The sequence below is a fragment of the Diprion similis genome, chromosome 8 (genome assembly GCF_021155765.1).
Source record: "Diprion similis isolate iyDipSimi1 chromosome 8, iyDipSimi1.1, whole genome shotgun sequence".
NCBI lineage: Eukaryota > Metazoa > Arthropoda > Insecta > Hymenoptera > Diprionidae > Diprion > Diprion similis.
Window position 1 is genome coordinate 3,594,646 of NC_060112.1, and position 18,855 is coordinate 3,613,500.

General features: G+C 39.4%; 1 protein-coding gene across 1 annotated transcript; it reads left to right on the forward strand.

The window, feature by feature from the left end:
• Nucleotides 1-1,135: 1,135 nt before the first annotated feature.
• Nucleotides 1,136-18,251, forward strand: LOC124409032. The gene is made up of 8 exons (XM_046886423.1): nucleotides 1,136-1,272; nucleotides 1,467-1,598; nucleotides 2,550-2,625; nucleotides 2,707-2,792; nucleotides 16,610-17,620; nucleotides 17,672-17,705; nucleotides 17,819-17,837; nucleotides 18,184-18,251. The coding sequence occupies exons 1-8, from the start codon at nucleotides 1,136-1,138 to the stop codon at nucleotides 18,249-18,251; spliced, it is 1,563 nt and encodes a 520-aa protein (XP_046742379.1).
• The last annotated feature ends 604 nt before the right edge of the window (nucleotides 18,252-18,855 follow it).

The following is an 18,855-nucleotide window of genomic DNA, read 5'->3' on the forward strand; positions in this document are numbered from 1 at the left end:
CTCACAGCATTGTTCATTCCTCCGGTGCTCAAGGTGTGTCCGAGAAGCGTAATTAAGTCTCATTAAACAATGCGGCATGGCTCTACTTGTTTAGGGCACGTCTGTTCAACCGCATGACAAGCTTGACGAAGAATTTCATTCTCTGCAAAAAGGAAAAAACATTTTGTCAGAAACGATTCAGTCTTCGTAGTAAATACGCAGCCAATGTGTATTCAGCACGAAAGAGTCATGTTGTTTAGCCTGGAAGCAATTCTAGGCGTGAGATTTTTTATTCCCCTAAATTTATTTACCAATCTCATCTTCTCGTCGTACTTTTAGAATAAACAATTTCGAACGGCTCTCAAAAAGTTACACGAACCTCGTGGAGTTAATGTATTTAGATAAAAAATCACTAATTTTATAAAGTGTGTCGAAAGTGTCTATAGAAACTGTCATAAAATCAACTGAAATTTTAAGAGAAATTTATAAGTGTCGTTGGTACAGCTGAGTTTTTTTGAGTGAAGGATTATTAGGATAAGTTGCCGCAAAAATCTCGACGTATCGTTGATTCGTACTTTGATGTTCGAGTCAATAAACAGATGATCGATAATTATTATCGTTAATACAACAATGTTATTCGTACGATCAGATCTGGATTTTAGTTTCTTGTAACAACCGCATAAAAAAAAATCCCTGCAGATAACCGCCAAGCTTTTTTGGTCAGTGGGAAATTTGTCTCGAGGAAATTTTGAAGGAGGTGACTTTCGAGAAGATGGCATGTCGCCTGCAGCAAACAAGGCATCGTTAACTCGAGAATAAACGCCAGCTTTGCCCAGCTGTTGGCACCGAGCCTTGGATTTTGTTGACATAACTTTGACAAAGGCGTTGACAAAGTCTCGGAGACGCGGAGCGCGTGCAGCTTGCAACTTTACGATTTTGGGACCATTAAACGCTGATAAATCTTCGACATACTATTTCAAGATGCTGACTCCCGGTCTACATGTCGCGTTTACACCGCTGCATCACACCGTTTCTCCGCAGCTTTGCTGCTTGTCAAAACACCGAGGACGATCTTCGTGTGTGCTCGTGTTTGTCACTCAAGCGTGCGTTTCGGGGCAAACAAACGTCTCCTAGGCCAGGCCTTACCGCCAATGACATGTCCGTATCATCGCCCTGCTTTCAGGCTACTTTATTTATAGCCCAGTGTGAAAACCACGCGTTTGTAAAGGTGCCACCACCTCGGATCCAACGACAAGGATCAACTGATGATTATACAGCTTACACTTCAACGAAGTAAATGATTCTGAGCTGTGTAAATACGTCATGCCAAGTTGAATACAACTAATTGTAATAACCCAAGAACGCTCAGACAATTCGTGTAATACTTGAGCTCTTCCGGAGACAGTTATTAAAGCGACAAGTTTTGAGCAGAATGGCGTTGTCTTATTTAAATTGAAGTTGAACCAACGTTCATACTATTTTTACAGGGATAAAATGGAATTTTTTAATAACACCTACGCGTATGTCAGAAAAAGTAAAGTGGATGATTCCAACGCAAGAATAACCGATAAATATCTTTGCATTTCCGTCTTACCGATGAACGTTGCTACATTGATGAAGTGAGTGGTCGCGAGCGCGTTGCATTTCGAAGACCTTAAAAGTATATTTAGATTTATTGAGTGTTATTTTTTATTTATTTATTTGTTTTGTTTTTTCCTCATCTTCGGCTATAATCTACTTTACACCATGCTGATTCACCATTTCAACAAATGCAACAAAATATATTCGGAGTAAAAAATAACAGACACTTGAGGCAAATTGTAACCTCGATTTCAGACATACGTAAGCATTAATGTGACGTTGATTGATCTCGAATTAGACGATTACAATGTGTAGAATAATGAATTGGGAAAACTGGCGCAAAATGGGATGAGGAAGAAAATTTTTTTTTACTTCAGTTCAGAAAGTGGAACGTTCTTGTTAATCATTATAAATAAGAAGGCGTAGAATAATACTGTTTAAATAATCATAGTTATGTCCGTACGGACTCTAAATAATAAAGCTCTACGATTTTACATTATCTTTCATGATTTGACCAAACGGCAAATGGTCTGAGGTGGAATATGGTCCTGTATCTTGGACCCATGCTAGTTTAAATTGTTCTTTCGTAATATTTATCTAATTTTTTTAAGCTTAAAACACAATTTGAAAACTAAACTTGAACAATATTGCATAATTTATTCATTTGGTATAGGATTGAAACAACATTTTACATTCATATCATTTGACAAACACAATTGTTCGATTTAAACTGAAAAAGTGAGTGGCATCTTCTGAAACTGAGGAAAAACGTCATTTCAATCTATCAGCAAAATACAAAACACACATAATTCATAATAAGATAACAAATGAACCAAGGTTACAATATGCCGCAGTGGTCTTATTAACCCATAATACAATGAATAATTCTTGGGCATGTATACTGTGCCAGTATTATGTAAGTCAAATTTAAGTTTCAGGATGAAACACTACTTGAGCTTTTATTAAAAGTAGCGAACGTCATACTTCAGGCCAATTACGATACATGATGGCTGTAGCATTATAGGTGGTCTGTGGTACGACACTCTCCTCCATATAATAGATATAGTAAAACGTTGAAACTCGTGAAGAATAGGTGAAACATTCCAAACGAATTTATATTTCTTCTACAACTTGTTGTGATTTCAGGTGATGGCTCACGGCAAATCCCGTTGTCATCTGGCGGTGGAATCTCCACGGACAATAACGAAAAGAATCGAGACTTACGTCACTAGGTGGGTGGAATTCGATACCTATACATACATGAACTTCTATAGCGATCTATATCGCATCACATCCGCGATATAACGGTGCCTGTAAAGCGTTTTTCTCTAGCTGGTTCGTTCAATAAATATGGGATCAGGATACTGTGGTGCGATACAGGTTGCTACACACCTAATGAACAGCGGGGAGCAATGCGTGTGCAAATCATGAGCACCGGTTTACCAACGATGATATGCGTGTGGAATTGTAAGATAATTGAACGGTTAATTTGCTGGGATTATCGTCTCAGCCGAGAGTCCGACCAGGTTACACATATCATCCTGGCAAACGTTGTTGAAACAGGTCGAGGATCGCTTCGTGAATGTTTGCTGTATTGGGAAGGAAGGCATGGGTTTTGACCCAACGCAATCTGGTTTCGTGCAGCCTTTGGTTGACCATTTTCAAAGACTGAATCTGCTTGTCCGGCTGATTGCTGGCCAAAGAGAGCGAAAGGATTTTAATTATCAAAGTTTGTTCGATGTAAACAGCCCTTAATCTGCACATGAAAGCCCCGTGAGATTCTATATAATTTTACTGGGTACACGAATACAATTTTTCAGTATATTTGATCTTTTTCATCTTTTTCATCTCCCGTTTTTTCATGCAATCATCGTAAAGAGGTTATCGTTCGAAGCTATGGATATGCATCACGTGGTATCCCGTCGGTTTGACGACACGTGTGTCATGTTTCGTTTCACTTTTTTCTGAACTTTAACAGAATTAGAACAAAGTGTCGATTCACTGACTTAATTGGGATGAGGTACCGTTCTGATAGTTAGACGTTCAGCGTTCAAAAGTACGTCAGAACGTGATATTGACGCTTGAAAGTCGAAGGACTGAATGTTGAACTATTTATTATATTATGATTTCGGTGAAAAAAAGCAGGATCGATTAATTGATTGGCACGTTCAGAGCTCCTCTTGATCCGTATGTTACTAACAGCCGTGAACGAAACAAGTAATATCACTTTAAGAGAAGAGTAAGAATGAGTCTAACGGTTTGGTAAATGTCATCCAATTTAGAGAGATATTTTTTATTTTCGAAATTGGAATCCACGAAAGCGCGTGCGAGGTATTTTCGGATAATTCAAACGAAGCTTCGTGTGTCAGGCACGTGAAAATAGGCTCTTTGACATAAAATGCTTATTACGGCTTGGATACCGTTGCCCAAAAAATGCTTGACTTTATTTTTGTCCGAGCAATATCGACGCCAAAGCTTTCGATGTCACTCGTTGCTCACGTCACCTCCGTGACAAATGACAACGTTGTCGTCCGTTTGTTCAAATTACTCTAGGCATTCCACGCTCCCTTTTGGGGCTTTGAAATATTACGCCTCAAGTGACTGTTTTAACCGTTTCGTAGCTACTCGATTTACTTCAGTTCCAAGAGCGCGAGACAAACGGCTGCCTAACTTGTCTACGACGCAATATAATACACGGTATTCACCTTATTCACGTTTAATCGTTATCATTAACTCGCACAAAGTGAAAAGCCGAATCTAATTTGTTCTATCGCATCCTAAATTTAGCTTCGCTCAGATTCTTTGTTCTTTTTTACTCAATGAGCAGAGTGTTTCACAATTTCGTTTCATACTTTACATTTATAATTCTTATAAAATTCCCAGCATACAGTATGCTTCGGTTAAAACGTTTCAATGGCTGGAAAAACAAATTTGTTCAATTAGCCTATATATTATATTGAAAAGCGAGAGAGAAAAGCTTTGTATCTACTACTTGTTTCTTTGATCCAAGATAGTAGATGAAATTCCATCAACAAAATATGATCTTAAAAAGTAGATTATTTAGGTGAACTAAATAATTTTTCGGTCCAATAAATAATGCTGGTCGTTCGACGGAAAACTCTCGTTAACTGGACACCATTTTATTTAAGTCACTTATTTAAGAGAACTATTTTTTACTTAGTTGTCGCGACACATAGTTTCTTGGATTAACGTAACAACACTTACTTTGAAACCAGTTCGCATAGATAATAAATTATTCAAATTTCTCACTGATAATTCTTGCATATCTTGATTTGCACTCGTCGGATACGATTAGAGTTCTAAGGTAGCGAGGCGATGTTTTTCCCTTGATGTCAAGTAATTCAGATTCAATTATAGACACGTCAGTGTGCTAAAAAAGACGAAGGGAGAGCGTGCTTGGTCTATCGAGACGTTTCTCAAGTCCTAAAATCATTAATCATCTGCTTTTTAGGCATGAACGGGCCCGAACGTTCTTCGCGCCTGGTTTCAGAATGAGGGTTGCTGAAATGCCTCGTCACCAACGACTCATGACAAGGGCTGTTTATTGTTCGGTAAACAGCGAATCAATGCCTTTCGAGAACAAATCAGCTGCCATTATCACTCTCAAAACCTGATATAGATTTATCGCTATATGTGGTAAAAATAAAGTTTGTATAGCTTTTAAACAAATTCAGTGTAAAATGCGATTCAATTTATGGGGGGTCAATAATCCAAGAAGCTAGCTTAATGATATGGGAATCTTTTACAAGTGAATATTCTTCAGAAGCACTCTACTGAAATTTTACGATTGCTTGTAAGTCAGTCCTTAGTCGAGCAGTAACTACTTAATATTCAAGTATATATTATTACAAATGACTAGTCAAATCAGGAAAGTTTTCTTGACATTCGTTGAACTTGCAAATCTCATTGTTCGCCAGTAGATGAATACATTCACCATTTTTCTACTTCAAGATCAAGATATTCTAGTTTCGTTTAGAAAAATGAAATCTGTAAACGTAAATACTACTTTTTGGTTGCAGAAATACTTATTAATGCATATTCAAAGGATGTTCGAAATTTTTTTGCTGCTCAATAACTATAAATACGTACTGTAGACAATATTTAAGACGGTAATGGAAAAAGTTAATACATGCTTCGCACGTTTCCCGCTGTTTTGCTAATTCGAAACAAAAACAGAAATATTCTGAATTTGTATGAGTTTGGCTTCAGCTTATAGCAAAATGAGTCCAAAAATATTGAGAGTTAAAAAAATAGCGTGTTTCTAGAAATCATGTATAGTTTTTTTTGCTATTTTTCTCAGAACTAACGAGCTGTCAAAGTCAAAAAATATGTATAGGGTATTCCACGTTAAATCAACAAGTCAAAAATCATTCCTATCTCTGTTTCAGTCGGCAATTTTTTGTATCGTAGGTATAAGAACTTCCTCTGAAACACTCTTATTGTTTGCTGATTTGTTCCAAAAATTATTTCTCCATCGTTCGGTAGTTATGAACGTTTTCAAATCAATAATTACGTCCTTAAGTAGTGTCTTTAAAAAACTCGTGAGATTCATGAATGAGATTCAGACACGTCAAACGTTAGCTGTGAAACTCGAACTGTCACATCCGAGCCTTTCACTTACAAACTTACAGAATAATTCAATGAACGAAAAAACTCCTTTTGTAGCTAATTAATTTTAGGATATTATTCGCGTCAGTCACCTATAAAACACGACTTACGAATGAACGCGATTAGAAAATTAGCTTCTAACATAGGGGTGACGATAAAAATTCTAATCAAGCGCAGCATCGTTTTAAATTTTTTCAACATGAAACTGGATCAGAGGATGAAGTGTCATGACATCCGAGTTTCGCGCCAAATTATCTTTCGGATGAATGAAATGAACAAAAAGATTTCATCTGTCTTATATAATTCAATTTAGGGATATTCTCTATGACTGTACACCGTCGCTCAACATGACATAACTAGCAAGTAATGAATATAATCAATGAATTTATACAACAATATACATCGGTGGGAAACATTTTGAAACCCAATTGCCATTGTTGAAAAATAATTCTTACTATTACTGAATTTTTTCACATACGCTCTACCGTTGAAGCTTGCAGTTGGCTTTTGTGTCGTTACAAAAAAATTGTAATGCGATCAATTTTGCGCGAACTTATGTGGATAATTTAGTCGATGATTTGACGCGATGAAATATTTCTAACTCATAAAAGTAGACCGAGAACACTGCCATTGACTTTCTATAGGACATCATCAACTCTACAAAAATCAGTCAACTTGTTGCGGACATAAACGTACGTAAAAATCAACTTGCGAAGGCCTATTGATCCATGAATTCTAAGCATTGATCACTCGGTAAATCGTTCTATTAAATACTATAACGTTGCATACACATATAGCGATACTTTGCAATGGATAGACTTTTCGGTGCTTTTCACATGGGTTTTAACTGGCGTGGGTTGAGAACCGGCCGAAGAGTCATGGTGTTCTTCCTGCAATGGGTGAAGGTGGGATAGAGTGGCATTAGTTTACACTAATCGAGAATCTCTACTAACTTGCTAACTGGCTAACTGCTAACTGCCGGGGATAAGGACTGAAATAACAGAGACGCATTAGCGACGACTCGCGAGGATCAAAGTGAGAGGAGTGAACAGAGTGAGCAAGAGAGACGACATCAGAAAATAAGAGAAAATAAAAATAAAAACAGAAAAAAACTGACAGAAATAGGAAAGCCACCCAAGCCGACTACCGGCTCAGATGAATCCATGGAGAATGAAGTTGAACCTTCTAACCAAACTTAACTGGTCCTTTTTGCTGGCTGACACATATACCTATATGTATGTATGCACATACATGAATCCATTCGTTCGAGCGTAGGTCGGATTCTTTTTGCCCACCCGGTAGCCAACGCCATTTACTACATATAATTAGCCTGTATTGTGTTACTCATGTCTGGGTTATTGCTCCAATAAACAGGTCACGAACTTTATTACGGTATTACTTAGAGAATTTCTCAATTTCTTTGATTTCTAAATTTTTTTCTGACTGTTGGTCTCAACTGCTCAACCTTTTTTCAAAACTGGACAATTCAAGTGCTAAGCAAAGTGAATTGACCCTGTATAGACTCATCCGACAGGCTTGGTCTCGAATAAAATACATTCGCAGTTTGATTAGATTCATCGAGCAATGCGTTAAGCTGGTTGGAAAGGTGGTTCGGTGTTCGAAGCCTTGTTTATTTTGGCACTACTCACTGTATCACTCGAGCTTGGTGGCACGCGTTTCATGTTGAACACTGTATCGAGCGAAAATAAACTGAGATTCACACTTTTCAAAATTGACCCTCTTCTGACACGTGCCGGAAGAAATATTAAATTGAAATACTTCTTTAATTATTATTCTTACAGCTACACTTTACAATAGGATACATACATGAGTTTGGAAGTGCAGCGTTTGCAGTCCTACCACTTGGCACACCATCAATAAATGAATTATCTGGTCAATTGGCAAAGACTTATTCATACTAATAGGAAGCTGTAAAATTAAAGGATAGAAAAAACTCTCTCAAGTTTTTAGTATAACAAAGAAGAGAAACAGATCCGGCTGCGTCATCCTGAGGACCACGAGCTCTGGTACCGCGAATGTGAGATTTTTAGGCAACGGAGGATGTAGCCAGAAAAGACTGCGGCATTATGTCCAAGATACGCTCATTCCAGGAGGGGTATTCGGTGTCCTCAGAAACCGGTGTCCTTTTCTTCGGACGATGACGATGCACGACTCTTGGGGACGTCAGTCACGACCGGGTCCTCCTCGTCGACGCCTATGTCAAAGACGCACACACATACGCGCGGGCGCTCGCTTCAAATTACTTTTACATTGTCCCCGGTCGAGTGATACTCCGCTAACTAATCTTTTGTGCCACGCGGCGATCGGAGGAATTTCTTTTGAAACGACAGAAGCAGAAAAAAACGCCGTCTATGCCGACCACACGATCCTCTTTCGCCTCTTGGTTTACCAAATAACAACGTCGATTGATCAACGGACGCGACTTAGTCGCTGCTCCACTCGTACAACATCGATTTGGCGTTGGGTCTCGGTTGCATTAAATGGAAAAAAATTGAGATACCTGCAGGACCCCTTCATCTATGATGATACGGATGGCCAAATCCTAAAGCGTAGATTGTCATGGATTGTCGATGTCAATGCTGTTTTTAATGAACATCCACTAGGCGGTAAAAGTACTCGGTTTCGATGGAAGAAAACAGAATCATCTAACTGTAATCGTAGTTCAATCTCAAAGTATACGTTGTAGCGACAATGTTGACCAGAAGGTAGTGTTGATACTGGCCATTTGGAAACGGCTTCGAAAGGTAAACTTTTGTATAAAAAAGTTCATCGGTGTTTTGTATATATTTTAACGCCTTGAAAATACATTCTATGACCTGGTTTTACTTGCATACATGTCTGAATTACAATTAACTCTACTTAATTAATCTAGTTTTTCTGCATTCATCTGAGATTGATTACGATTAGAAATCGATTGTTTATTAGTTTACAGAATTACATGGAGATTTCGGTGGTGAATACATAGTGACTGAGAAATAAGTATTAAAATTTTAACCAGTGATATTGTCAAAGTTAATGAAATTACTGTAAGTTGCATTTGTAACCGATCTTCTGAACTTGCATAATTTGAATGATTATATTTTCGACTTAAAGGGTCTTTTTCAATATTAAATTTTCACATGGCTATCTCAAAAGTTAGATTCGTTTCGAGGAGTAGAGTTTTTGCCTCATCTAAAAATTTCTAAATTGACCTCAAATAAAAACCGCAAGTTTAAAAAAAAATTAGAATTTCTACTGACCATAAACTAAATAATCATTGTTTCATACCCTATACATATTTAGTTCACGTGCTTCGTTACCTAACTTTCTCGTCTAGTTATCAGCTCCTGCTTACCTTGTTTTCTCCGACACCTACATTGATTCTCTGAACTAATATCGAATGATGTCTTCGTCCTGTCACCTCTGAGAGCATAGACGCCTACTTGGAGTCTGTGACTAACGAGGAACTTGCGGTTTATTACAGCAACTTGAATAGTTCGTTACGGTTGAACTGATCCAGTGCTATGCGTTGGACTAACGATGCATTGATAAGTTACAGTGACTGTCTCTTATATTCGCTACTCTCCACTCGTCCTGATGCACGTTATCGCGTATATCAGTCGACCTTTAGCCATGTCAGTTGTCCATATGGGAGAAATCGTAAAACTAACTTCATGAAGACGTTTCAATTCAATGAAGTGAACCTACATCCTGATTTGCACTGCCCAGAAAAGTGTTAGAGTCTTGGCTAGATCGGTTCTAATATGAAGCTGAATTTGACGTTTAATAGAAGTCATAATACTCTAATCAGTTATTCACTTCCAATCGACGAGCTCCAGATAACTGTATGTTATACAATCAATTCAATTTTTATGTACAAGCGTACAACGTGATTAGCTGCACTATTTGATTGCTCTTTACAGAAATAGTTCCTGAGTCTGTTGAACTGTGAGACTACTTTCATCGTTTTTGTCCCATGTCACAGAAGCTCAATTAATCTGCGAGTGCGTAATTGGCAAAGTTCATTCCCAGTGTGAAAAGTAAATTACAGAAGAGAAGCTAAACCTGGAATAGCATCAAGACGTACCTACTTAAAGAAAGAAAAAGGTTGGACTGGAAGGTCGAGCGAAGTGGTACATCTTTAGGGTCGATTTAAGGTGGTGTGTTTTCCGGTAATAAAGCCAGCTGGACCCGCGAAGTGGGTTTTGTCCTCCGCCGATAATGGGCACACTTCATCAACGTCTTTCGTCTCGCTCTTCCTGTGGGATACACGGACGTGACGTAAGAACCAAGACTAGGACCTCGTGGAAGGCCATCTGTTTCGTCATTACCGGTGAGCAGTAAACCACCTCCCTTCTCTCGTGTCTTGTCCACTCCCCGGGTGATACATTGGATTGCCTCATTTCTCGGACGTGTGTCGAGAAAATCGTCCGCGAAAATCGAGTGATTTGTCTAGAAGGTGTTAACAGCGGTTGCTTCGTCCTCGCCTTCCTTTTATTTGAAGGAATACATCCCCCCTCGGAAAGTTCACTGAAAGAATACGGTAAAAAATATAAAAGACAGTTTTATGGTTTATTCTAAGATTTGAAGAATATTTTACACGTCAGAATCAAATAGTTATTTGTATTAGGAAACGGTATTTTTCTATGAAAAATCTTATCTTGTGAAATCAGTTACTTATCGTTCCAACACTGTTCTGTTTCGTCCGATCAGATTGTTGTCTCCTTGTAAGAATAATTCTTTAAATTAGCACAACGTGCTTCGCATCAGCTAATAACCAAGAATTAGACCGATTGGATAAAAACAGCAAATTATAACAGATTTGAAAATAAATATTGAATAATGGTACAGAATCCGCAGTTCATTCGAGAAAAAATTATCTCAGCTCTCCTAGTTTTAGTGCAAATGTGGCTATTCATTGTCAAGACTATGAATACGAGTAAAGACATGTGAAAATGACTTCTCTGATTGAAATTACACACACGGAAAAGTTTCGTAGTTTCGTAACCTGTCATGGGTGGGTGTGAGTCTTGGGACCACGTACGTAACGCGATTTTAAGAAGCCCCTCCGAAGAGCCTGTTGAGCGAAGAATCAGTAGGGAATCTTCAGAAGCTGTGAACCTGTCAATGGGGTTCGATCGTGGAGGCCTGGGCGCAAAAGAGCAAAGATGGCTTCCCCGCCCTCCAAGTCCCTGGAGTCAACGGTGCATCTCCAACGTCTGGAACCCGTCCCTAACCTCAGAAGCCTGGATCTCCCCATCGGCGTGACTTGCACCTTAATTCCTGCTTAGGGGATCCGTCACACACGCGTGCTTGCGTGTGCACTAATACGGGCACACATTTGGAAGTTTATCTAACGCCACGTGAGTGCGTATAATCATCAAGGCATCGGACTTCCAAACCGGAGCTGCTTAGGGCAGTTGTACGATTCATAGTTAGTTGTGTGAAACTATGGAACTTCAACGGTCATGACATTCGTATTTATACTGACATTACACTGCCATGGTGAGAACAAAAACAATCACCGCAGAGGGAAGTGCTTGACGCCTTGAACAATGAGAACTTTATATGGTTCACGGAACCAACTAAAACGACAATTTTGAGACTAAACTGGAGCGGCTCAACCATGAAGGATTTGCCAGCAGGAGTAAATGTTTGAGGACTGCACCTTCGTAGCACCAGGCTTAGGGTTCCATTGCCACATTTAGAATCGTTAGCTACTTGAATGTGGTTAGAGATCGTTTAGTGTAATTATGGCCCTTGTCGCGATCAGGCGCCTTCTCCGGAGTTGTAATTCGACTGTTTATTTTTCAACGCCCGGCCGGTGGGAATCACTGCTGATGGATACTCGATGGATGACTCTTCACCATTTCCTTTGACGGCGGCTTCGACTTCTGACGTTGACGGCACCGAGCTCACTCCGTGTGCCGCTCTGATCCTAGCCACCTTCTCCTAACCCTTTCCCTTCTCGCTACTAGAAATCTGGTGGGTGTATTGTACTCACCTTCTCACCTCCTTCCTCAACCTTCCCTTCACGTGTTTAATAAGCTCGGAGGACGAGTGTTCGTTGGTTATATATTTACGGGCCTAGCTGCGTTACCTGGCTGTTGGCACCGCAGGGACAAGGATGCAATCAGCGCTCTTCGTACCAACTCGTAAACTTATAAGCAAGCGCAGGTTGAACGTGACATTACCGAAGAAGCTGCGAAGTAGATCAGCCAGAGTGAAAAGCGCATTAAAGGTCGTTGGAATCAGTCGAGGCAATCAAATCTTATTAATAAACCAGCGTAGACGTCCGATGGAAGATACGGTCCCCTGTTGAGCAAGGCGGCTTGTCCTTATAGAGCGTCATTAGTCGACTCTAATTACTAGGAGACGAAGATCGTTGTCGCGAATGGAATAGAATAGAATTTAATGGTGGAGAGCACGGCGCTCCTTGCTCGGACGACACGCTGGATCATTCATCATCTGAGACGCAATTATTGTTATTAATATTGGTGGCAAGCGATTTTATCTGCTCTCTTGACTCGGTACCAAGCCTTGAGTATTTCTATTCTTATTATTCACTTTAGCCAACAGTACCTACCTAGGTCCGTCGTGATATTAAACTGACTGACACTTCTCTAGTAATGAGCCAATTCGATCTGCACTTACATATATACATGGATATATATTGTGTGTAATAATCCTTTCCACTATGCATTATTTGTATTCGTGGTATAAATGAAGTGTGGGGGAAGAATCATGTAATTGGTGAGGTTATTGGGGTATTTCATTTCTGGCAGCTCACTTTTTTAACGCATAGTCACAGAATTCGACGCCTATCTTGAATTTGGTTCTCAGTAATCGTTGAATAACTAATTCGCAGTTATATAGCTTGATGTTAAGCAATTATTATTCCAGGATTACCTCCTGTGTATTGGAATTTCAAATATCGCGGGGAATATTTTTTTCACAATCTTCATATCAATATATTTCGAGTTCTGTTTGCGCGAAAATAAAAAACAAGCAATACGTCTTAATCATTGAAATGTCACTCTTTCAACAGTTTTAGTATGAGTCGTCTTAAAATATCATTTGCAATTCATTTTCATATTCGTAAAAATATTTTTGAATCAAGTTCTCACTGGATATTCCTCTGCATACGAGATTATCTTATGTGATTGTTTGTTCAAAGAACCGGGTTCTCGAAATAATAAATTTCTCATCTCTATCTTCTACTTTACATTTTTTGATTATAGTTATAAGATTAATTCGCATCACCGGTTGATATCGTTAGGTTTGTACAATGCAAGAAAACTCAGCTCACCGATTCAAGTTCTCATCGTTGCACTGGAGATTTGCTGAGGCATTCTATAGATTCTAAAGTCTTTCAAACTATGTGTGAGGCTACTACGGTTGCTAATTTTCAAAATTTTTGACGACGAAAATTGTATTGCAAGGAGTTTTTTGAAAAATACCATTCTTTGACGTTATTTTAAATGAACTCTGGACACTTATGGAACATAATTGATTAAAACTGGGTGAAACGTACTTATTTTATGCTTTAACATGAGTTTCAATTTCAAGTAAACCAAAAAATTACAGAGATCCACTGATGAGTCACCTTAAGGGTGTAGAAACTCTTTACAATCAAGAGTTTACGATTCAATTCAACGGTCCAATCTTGCGTTGGAGTAATTTTTTCAATGTGTCAATGTGCTTCTGAAAAGGTTCGACTTCGCATGCGTCTGAGTTTTCAATCCGTCGCCTGAGACTAAATTACTTAGCTTACGTATTCTGAGATGCGTAGGCTTCCGAGGCTTTTACAGCGACGAAATGGCTAGGGAACTAGCAAAACAATAACATTAATCCAGTTCAGTGTTGGCGAGTACCGGAAGGTACGGAAGGGCCTTGCAGCTATCTCGCGGTCAGCCAAAGGTCTCCCAGAGTAATCTCCGGCGGTCAACGGTCAAAATGTTAGCATAAAGCGCGTAACAGAAGTCGAGTCACCAAGGAAATCCACCCCATTCCCACTGTCCCAAATACGTTGCGGCTTGTCCCTAGACGGGGTTGCGGTTGACGCTCAGACCCTTCGGGCAGCCCATTTGTAATTTTAATAAGCCGTATTATGAAGATGTACGCCTGGCTTCAATTTCTCCTCTACAGTCACGCCAAAACTGCCCTTCGCGGTAACGAATTACTCAACTCGACCAAGTCCCGATTTCCGTGTGTGCGTACGAGACGATTTTCTTGAAGTAAACGTGCTCTGTCAGGATTCCGCAAGTTTTATGATTGAAGATTTGAGGGTGTAGTTTAATTAGTAGTCTTGAGATGACGAGTTCGTCACACGTAAAATTTCTTTCCACTTTTTTTTTAACCCCTGTTCGCATCGTGACAGAGAATGATGACTTGACAATTTTATGACCGATGGTTGGGACACGCGGAGGAACAAGGCGGCTGCAAGCACAAGCCATGTGCACACACACTGGCCTATAAAAAGTTTATAGCAATCGTTAAAGTGGTTTCGTTCGAGTTAGTCAGCTACGGAATGAATTTTTGGACATTATATGTCTGAACTTGGCAAACAGGAGCATCATCCTCAATGCCAATGTCAACTATTTTTGATTTTTGTTCCGAGAGGAATTTGGCAATGAGACAATGAATGATGAAAAGTCTAAATATTAGCGAAAATCCTTACAGAAATATTTTCCACGTCATCAAATGTTTGTGCATTACTATAAAATACCTATAATACTGGACCGTAGCGTAGGAACAGTACGAGTTCTAATATAAAACTTCTTTCAATGTGAAACCAAATATGGTCAGCATGAAGCATGAAAACTTTCCTGAAAAAACGGAAAGACCACTAATTTGAAACGCACGAGTATTTTTGAACTATGTTTCTAATTTACATGCGTTATCGATACTCAATAATATCCTTAAAATTATATTCATACTAATTTCTGCAACGGTATAATTATAAGCTTGGGTGCAAGTGATTTTTAACGAGGACAAATTGGTGTAGCTAAGTTTAAGAAAATCTGAATAGGGGGGCCGTGAAAGTCTCGGTTTGGCTTCCATGGGACACCACTCAGGTTCCAATTTGTGGAGAGGGGACGCAGCATTTAATTGCCACCTTGTACATTTATTATTTTATTTAATTAGAATCTTGAGGGTGTCGTGAACAAATGCGGGAACCTATTTAATGAATTCCTCGCAGGACGTCGCGAGGCGTCAGAAGGCGTCACGGAGCAGTCGCCCCCAACGACGCCCTCGCCCGCAGATTAAGACAGTAATCTGCAAAATTTTTTTCACAACGACGAGCCTTTCACAGCTAACTAACTGCCATAAATCTGAGGGATTATACTCCTGACTTACCTAAGCCAAACATCTAATAGGTTGTTAAAGAAATTTGTTAAAGTTTGCGAACAAGACTTTTGTCTCGTGTTAATATTGGGCCGTTGATGGATCTTTAAACAAGAAGGAAGACGAGATACTTCTTCGGATCTTACATTGATCGAAAGATTAAGAATCGTCCATCTTGCTGACATGTTAACATGTCACGTGGGCATTCAATTCATTTTCCAAATTTTGCACTGCGCGTAAAGATGATCCTGGTGGGTGTAGGTCGAGTCGGGGGTCCATCGGCTAGGCTCATCGTGCAAGGAGCTCAAGGAAGCTGAAATAAATTACCGCGTACCAGAGAGGTGCATATTTAATTTGAGCAATTAATGCCGTCTTGTAAAACATGCCGCTGGGGTAGCAGCCCTCCGCCTTAACCCCTACTTTCGTCTCCACCCCCGGAGCGTAATGAGCCCGATAAATCAACTGCTTCCGCACTCGAAAGTTCGAATAACTCGAGAATTCTGCAGCTTCTACGACTTGGAAGATGAGATGGAGATAGTTTCATCGCATAATGAAACCTAGAGGTATAGAAAAACTGCAAGGAAGGCTTGGATGTCATTCAAATACTTATTCTTTCATAATTTAAGATGCGCTTATGCTTTGAGATCCCAAAAGTAAAAAGACCGTCGGGCACGCCCTTCTTGTTCTTAGCCATGATCTAACTTCTTTGTTGATACTATTGACGAGTATTGATTTTACAATCGATATCAAAGATCACGGAAAACACAATAAATTTTTGTCGAACAGTTGTACCCTGGCAAAGGACCTTCTTCAGCGACTGGTAACAATTTTTTCATTTGAAATTTTAAGGGGTGGAGAATAAAAAATCAGCTGAAAGGATATAAAAATTAAAAACAACGATAATTTCCGCAATCTTTGGGGTAGACCCAAACGCGTGAACGAAAAAGGTGCTTTTCATTTATTGTCACGGTTTTATTGTCGAATTTTTTGTTTAAATGCTTACATTGACCTGAAAAGAATGAGTGAATGAATGATCTATTCCTCAGTGTGTATCTTCTACTTCTTTTTTCAGAGGTGCCAGAGAAGAAGAGCGCAGGGCCAAGAAGGCACTTCTGCTTTTGAAGGCTAGAGACCAGCAAATCCTGCTGCTCGAAAAGCGAGTAGCGCAGTTGGAAAATGCTGCTGCTGATATGCACGCGATCACTTCTCAGGTTCAGATGAGCAGTCCACAGACATCGGACAATGCCTCATACCTTAGCATCGCGCAAGGCTCTTCGACGAGCTTAGATTCTCAAGAAAACTCAGATAATTTTGTTCGTGGAAGAAATTCGGAAGAAAATCTGAACCAGTTGATTCGTGACAAACTTGAATTGGAAGAAACGAAGACCGGTGAACGACATCCAGTCCTTGTGCCATCGTTGAAACTTTCCATTCTACCCCCATCTGACTCTGAGAACGAGGTCTTCTCTACGCCTGTCTTGTCGAAACCTCGGGATAACGATAACGATAAGGGTTCCCAGAATCTGGTCGGTTGTACCGTCTCCGAACACACGCTGTACTATCTTGGTAACGAACCTTCAAAGTCCGTTACTGCCTCTTCAAACTACACTTTGGCCGGCACCCTGTCGAAAAGTAAAATCGCGGACGATGTTCGTCATGCGACATCAACAGGGGCCATGCACCCTGAAAACGCGTTTCCACAGACCTGCAATATAAACTTGGACAAGAAAGTTTTTCCTGAAATATCTGGACATGTTCCGGAGAACATCAACTGTTCACTGCAGACATTGTTGATAGCTGCTGCTGCTCTTTCACAGCCAAAGGGAACTGTTTTCTTGCAACAATGTGAGAATGACGTCAAACTTGACAACACCGTGAAGGAACAACCACGGCGTGAGATGGACGGGTCAACTGCTGGCTTCGTCAAGTCCAAGTCATCCTGCGCCACAAAGCTGTCACCGTCAGTCCCTTGGGTCAGGATGAAACGGCGATTGCGTAGAAAGTCTCGTGGCCACGAACTCGGATTCTGTACGAAGACGGACGTCATGTTTCGAGCAGCGGATACCAGACGTCAGAAAATTGGGTGAGCAAATATCTTTGATTATTATTTTGGTAATGGTTTTGGGTTTATTAGATTCAAAAATAGTCACGACGAGGAGAAGCGATCGGTCAGTCGGTAACGAGAATTTCGCCGGAATACAAAGCTTAATCGTGAGCTCGAGAAAAGTTTTGAATCTGTGTTCAATTATAAAAATTCTAATTTCTCTGTAATCGAGTAAAGGTGCTCTCGGTCAAAATGGGTACAAATTTTGTACCAACTACTATCAGGCATCTTACAATCAGATATTTACGAAAAAAAATTTACTCTCCATACGTGTATAAAGCAGAGCAATTTGAAATAATAAGGTTGTGATTTTTTATCTTGATTGCAAATGGTGATTCCAAGAGTGATTTGTAGTTGAATTTTACTATTTCTTTTGTAAATGGGGCATTCCGTGTGTAATCATCGTGACCAAAACCCTGACCCTCTCAACGCCAGTTCTAACTTGGTGAAATGTTTTTGATAGTTGATAAGAGTATGCGCGATTTTTTAGTAAAATTAAATATTTAACAATAAAATATATTGAATAATCAAAAACATTTTAGGATCAGTTCAGTATTCAGTATTCCAAAGTCATGATATTATGAACAACGTCACAATTCTTGAAAGTTGATAACAAATCAAGGATGCCTCAGTTTTTCAGATTTGTCGAAAACAGAACACTTTGTTGGCTGCTAATGTCTAAAAGTCTTCACATCAAAATCTACGAACTATCACGCATACTCTCATCAACCAATAAAAATATTTCAGAAAATTTAAACCAATTCTGAGAGGGTAAGAGTTTTCGTCAGGTCGATTACACGTGAAATATTCCACATAATATATGAACTCTAGCATGAGTGACGTCACACCGTAGCCTTTTTCAACCTGTTTAGTTCGATCCAAGTTTATTTCAAGTAGGAAAAGTAATAAGAAGGACCTGATTATTTTCGACTTAGCAAAGTATGAAACGGACAAAAATTGTGAAACTTCCTTAATGTGAAAAAATCGTCCATCAAATCTGGAGACCAACTCGTGGCATATTAAACGGTCGATAAATGGTTCTAGCATTTAGATTAACGGAATATCCTGATCCCAAACCCAAATATTGTTCTTAGTCACGGTCTTGAAATCATGATTTGAGGATAAACTATCAACTATCTATTGATAGTTCATAACTATCAACTTTCACCTTGATTGACTGATAAAAAATACATGTCAGTCTTGTGAATTGAAAT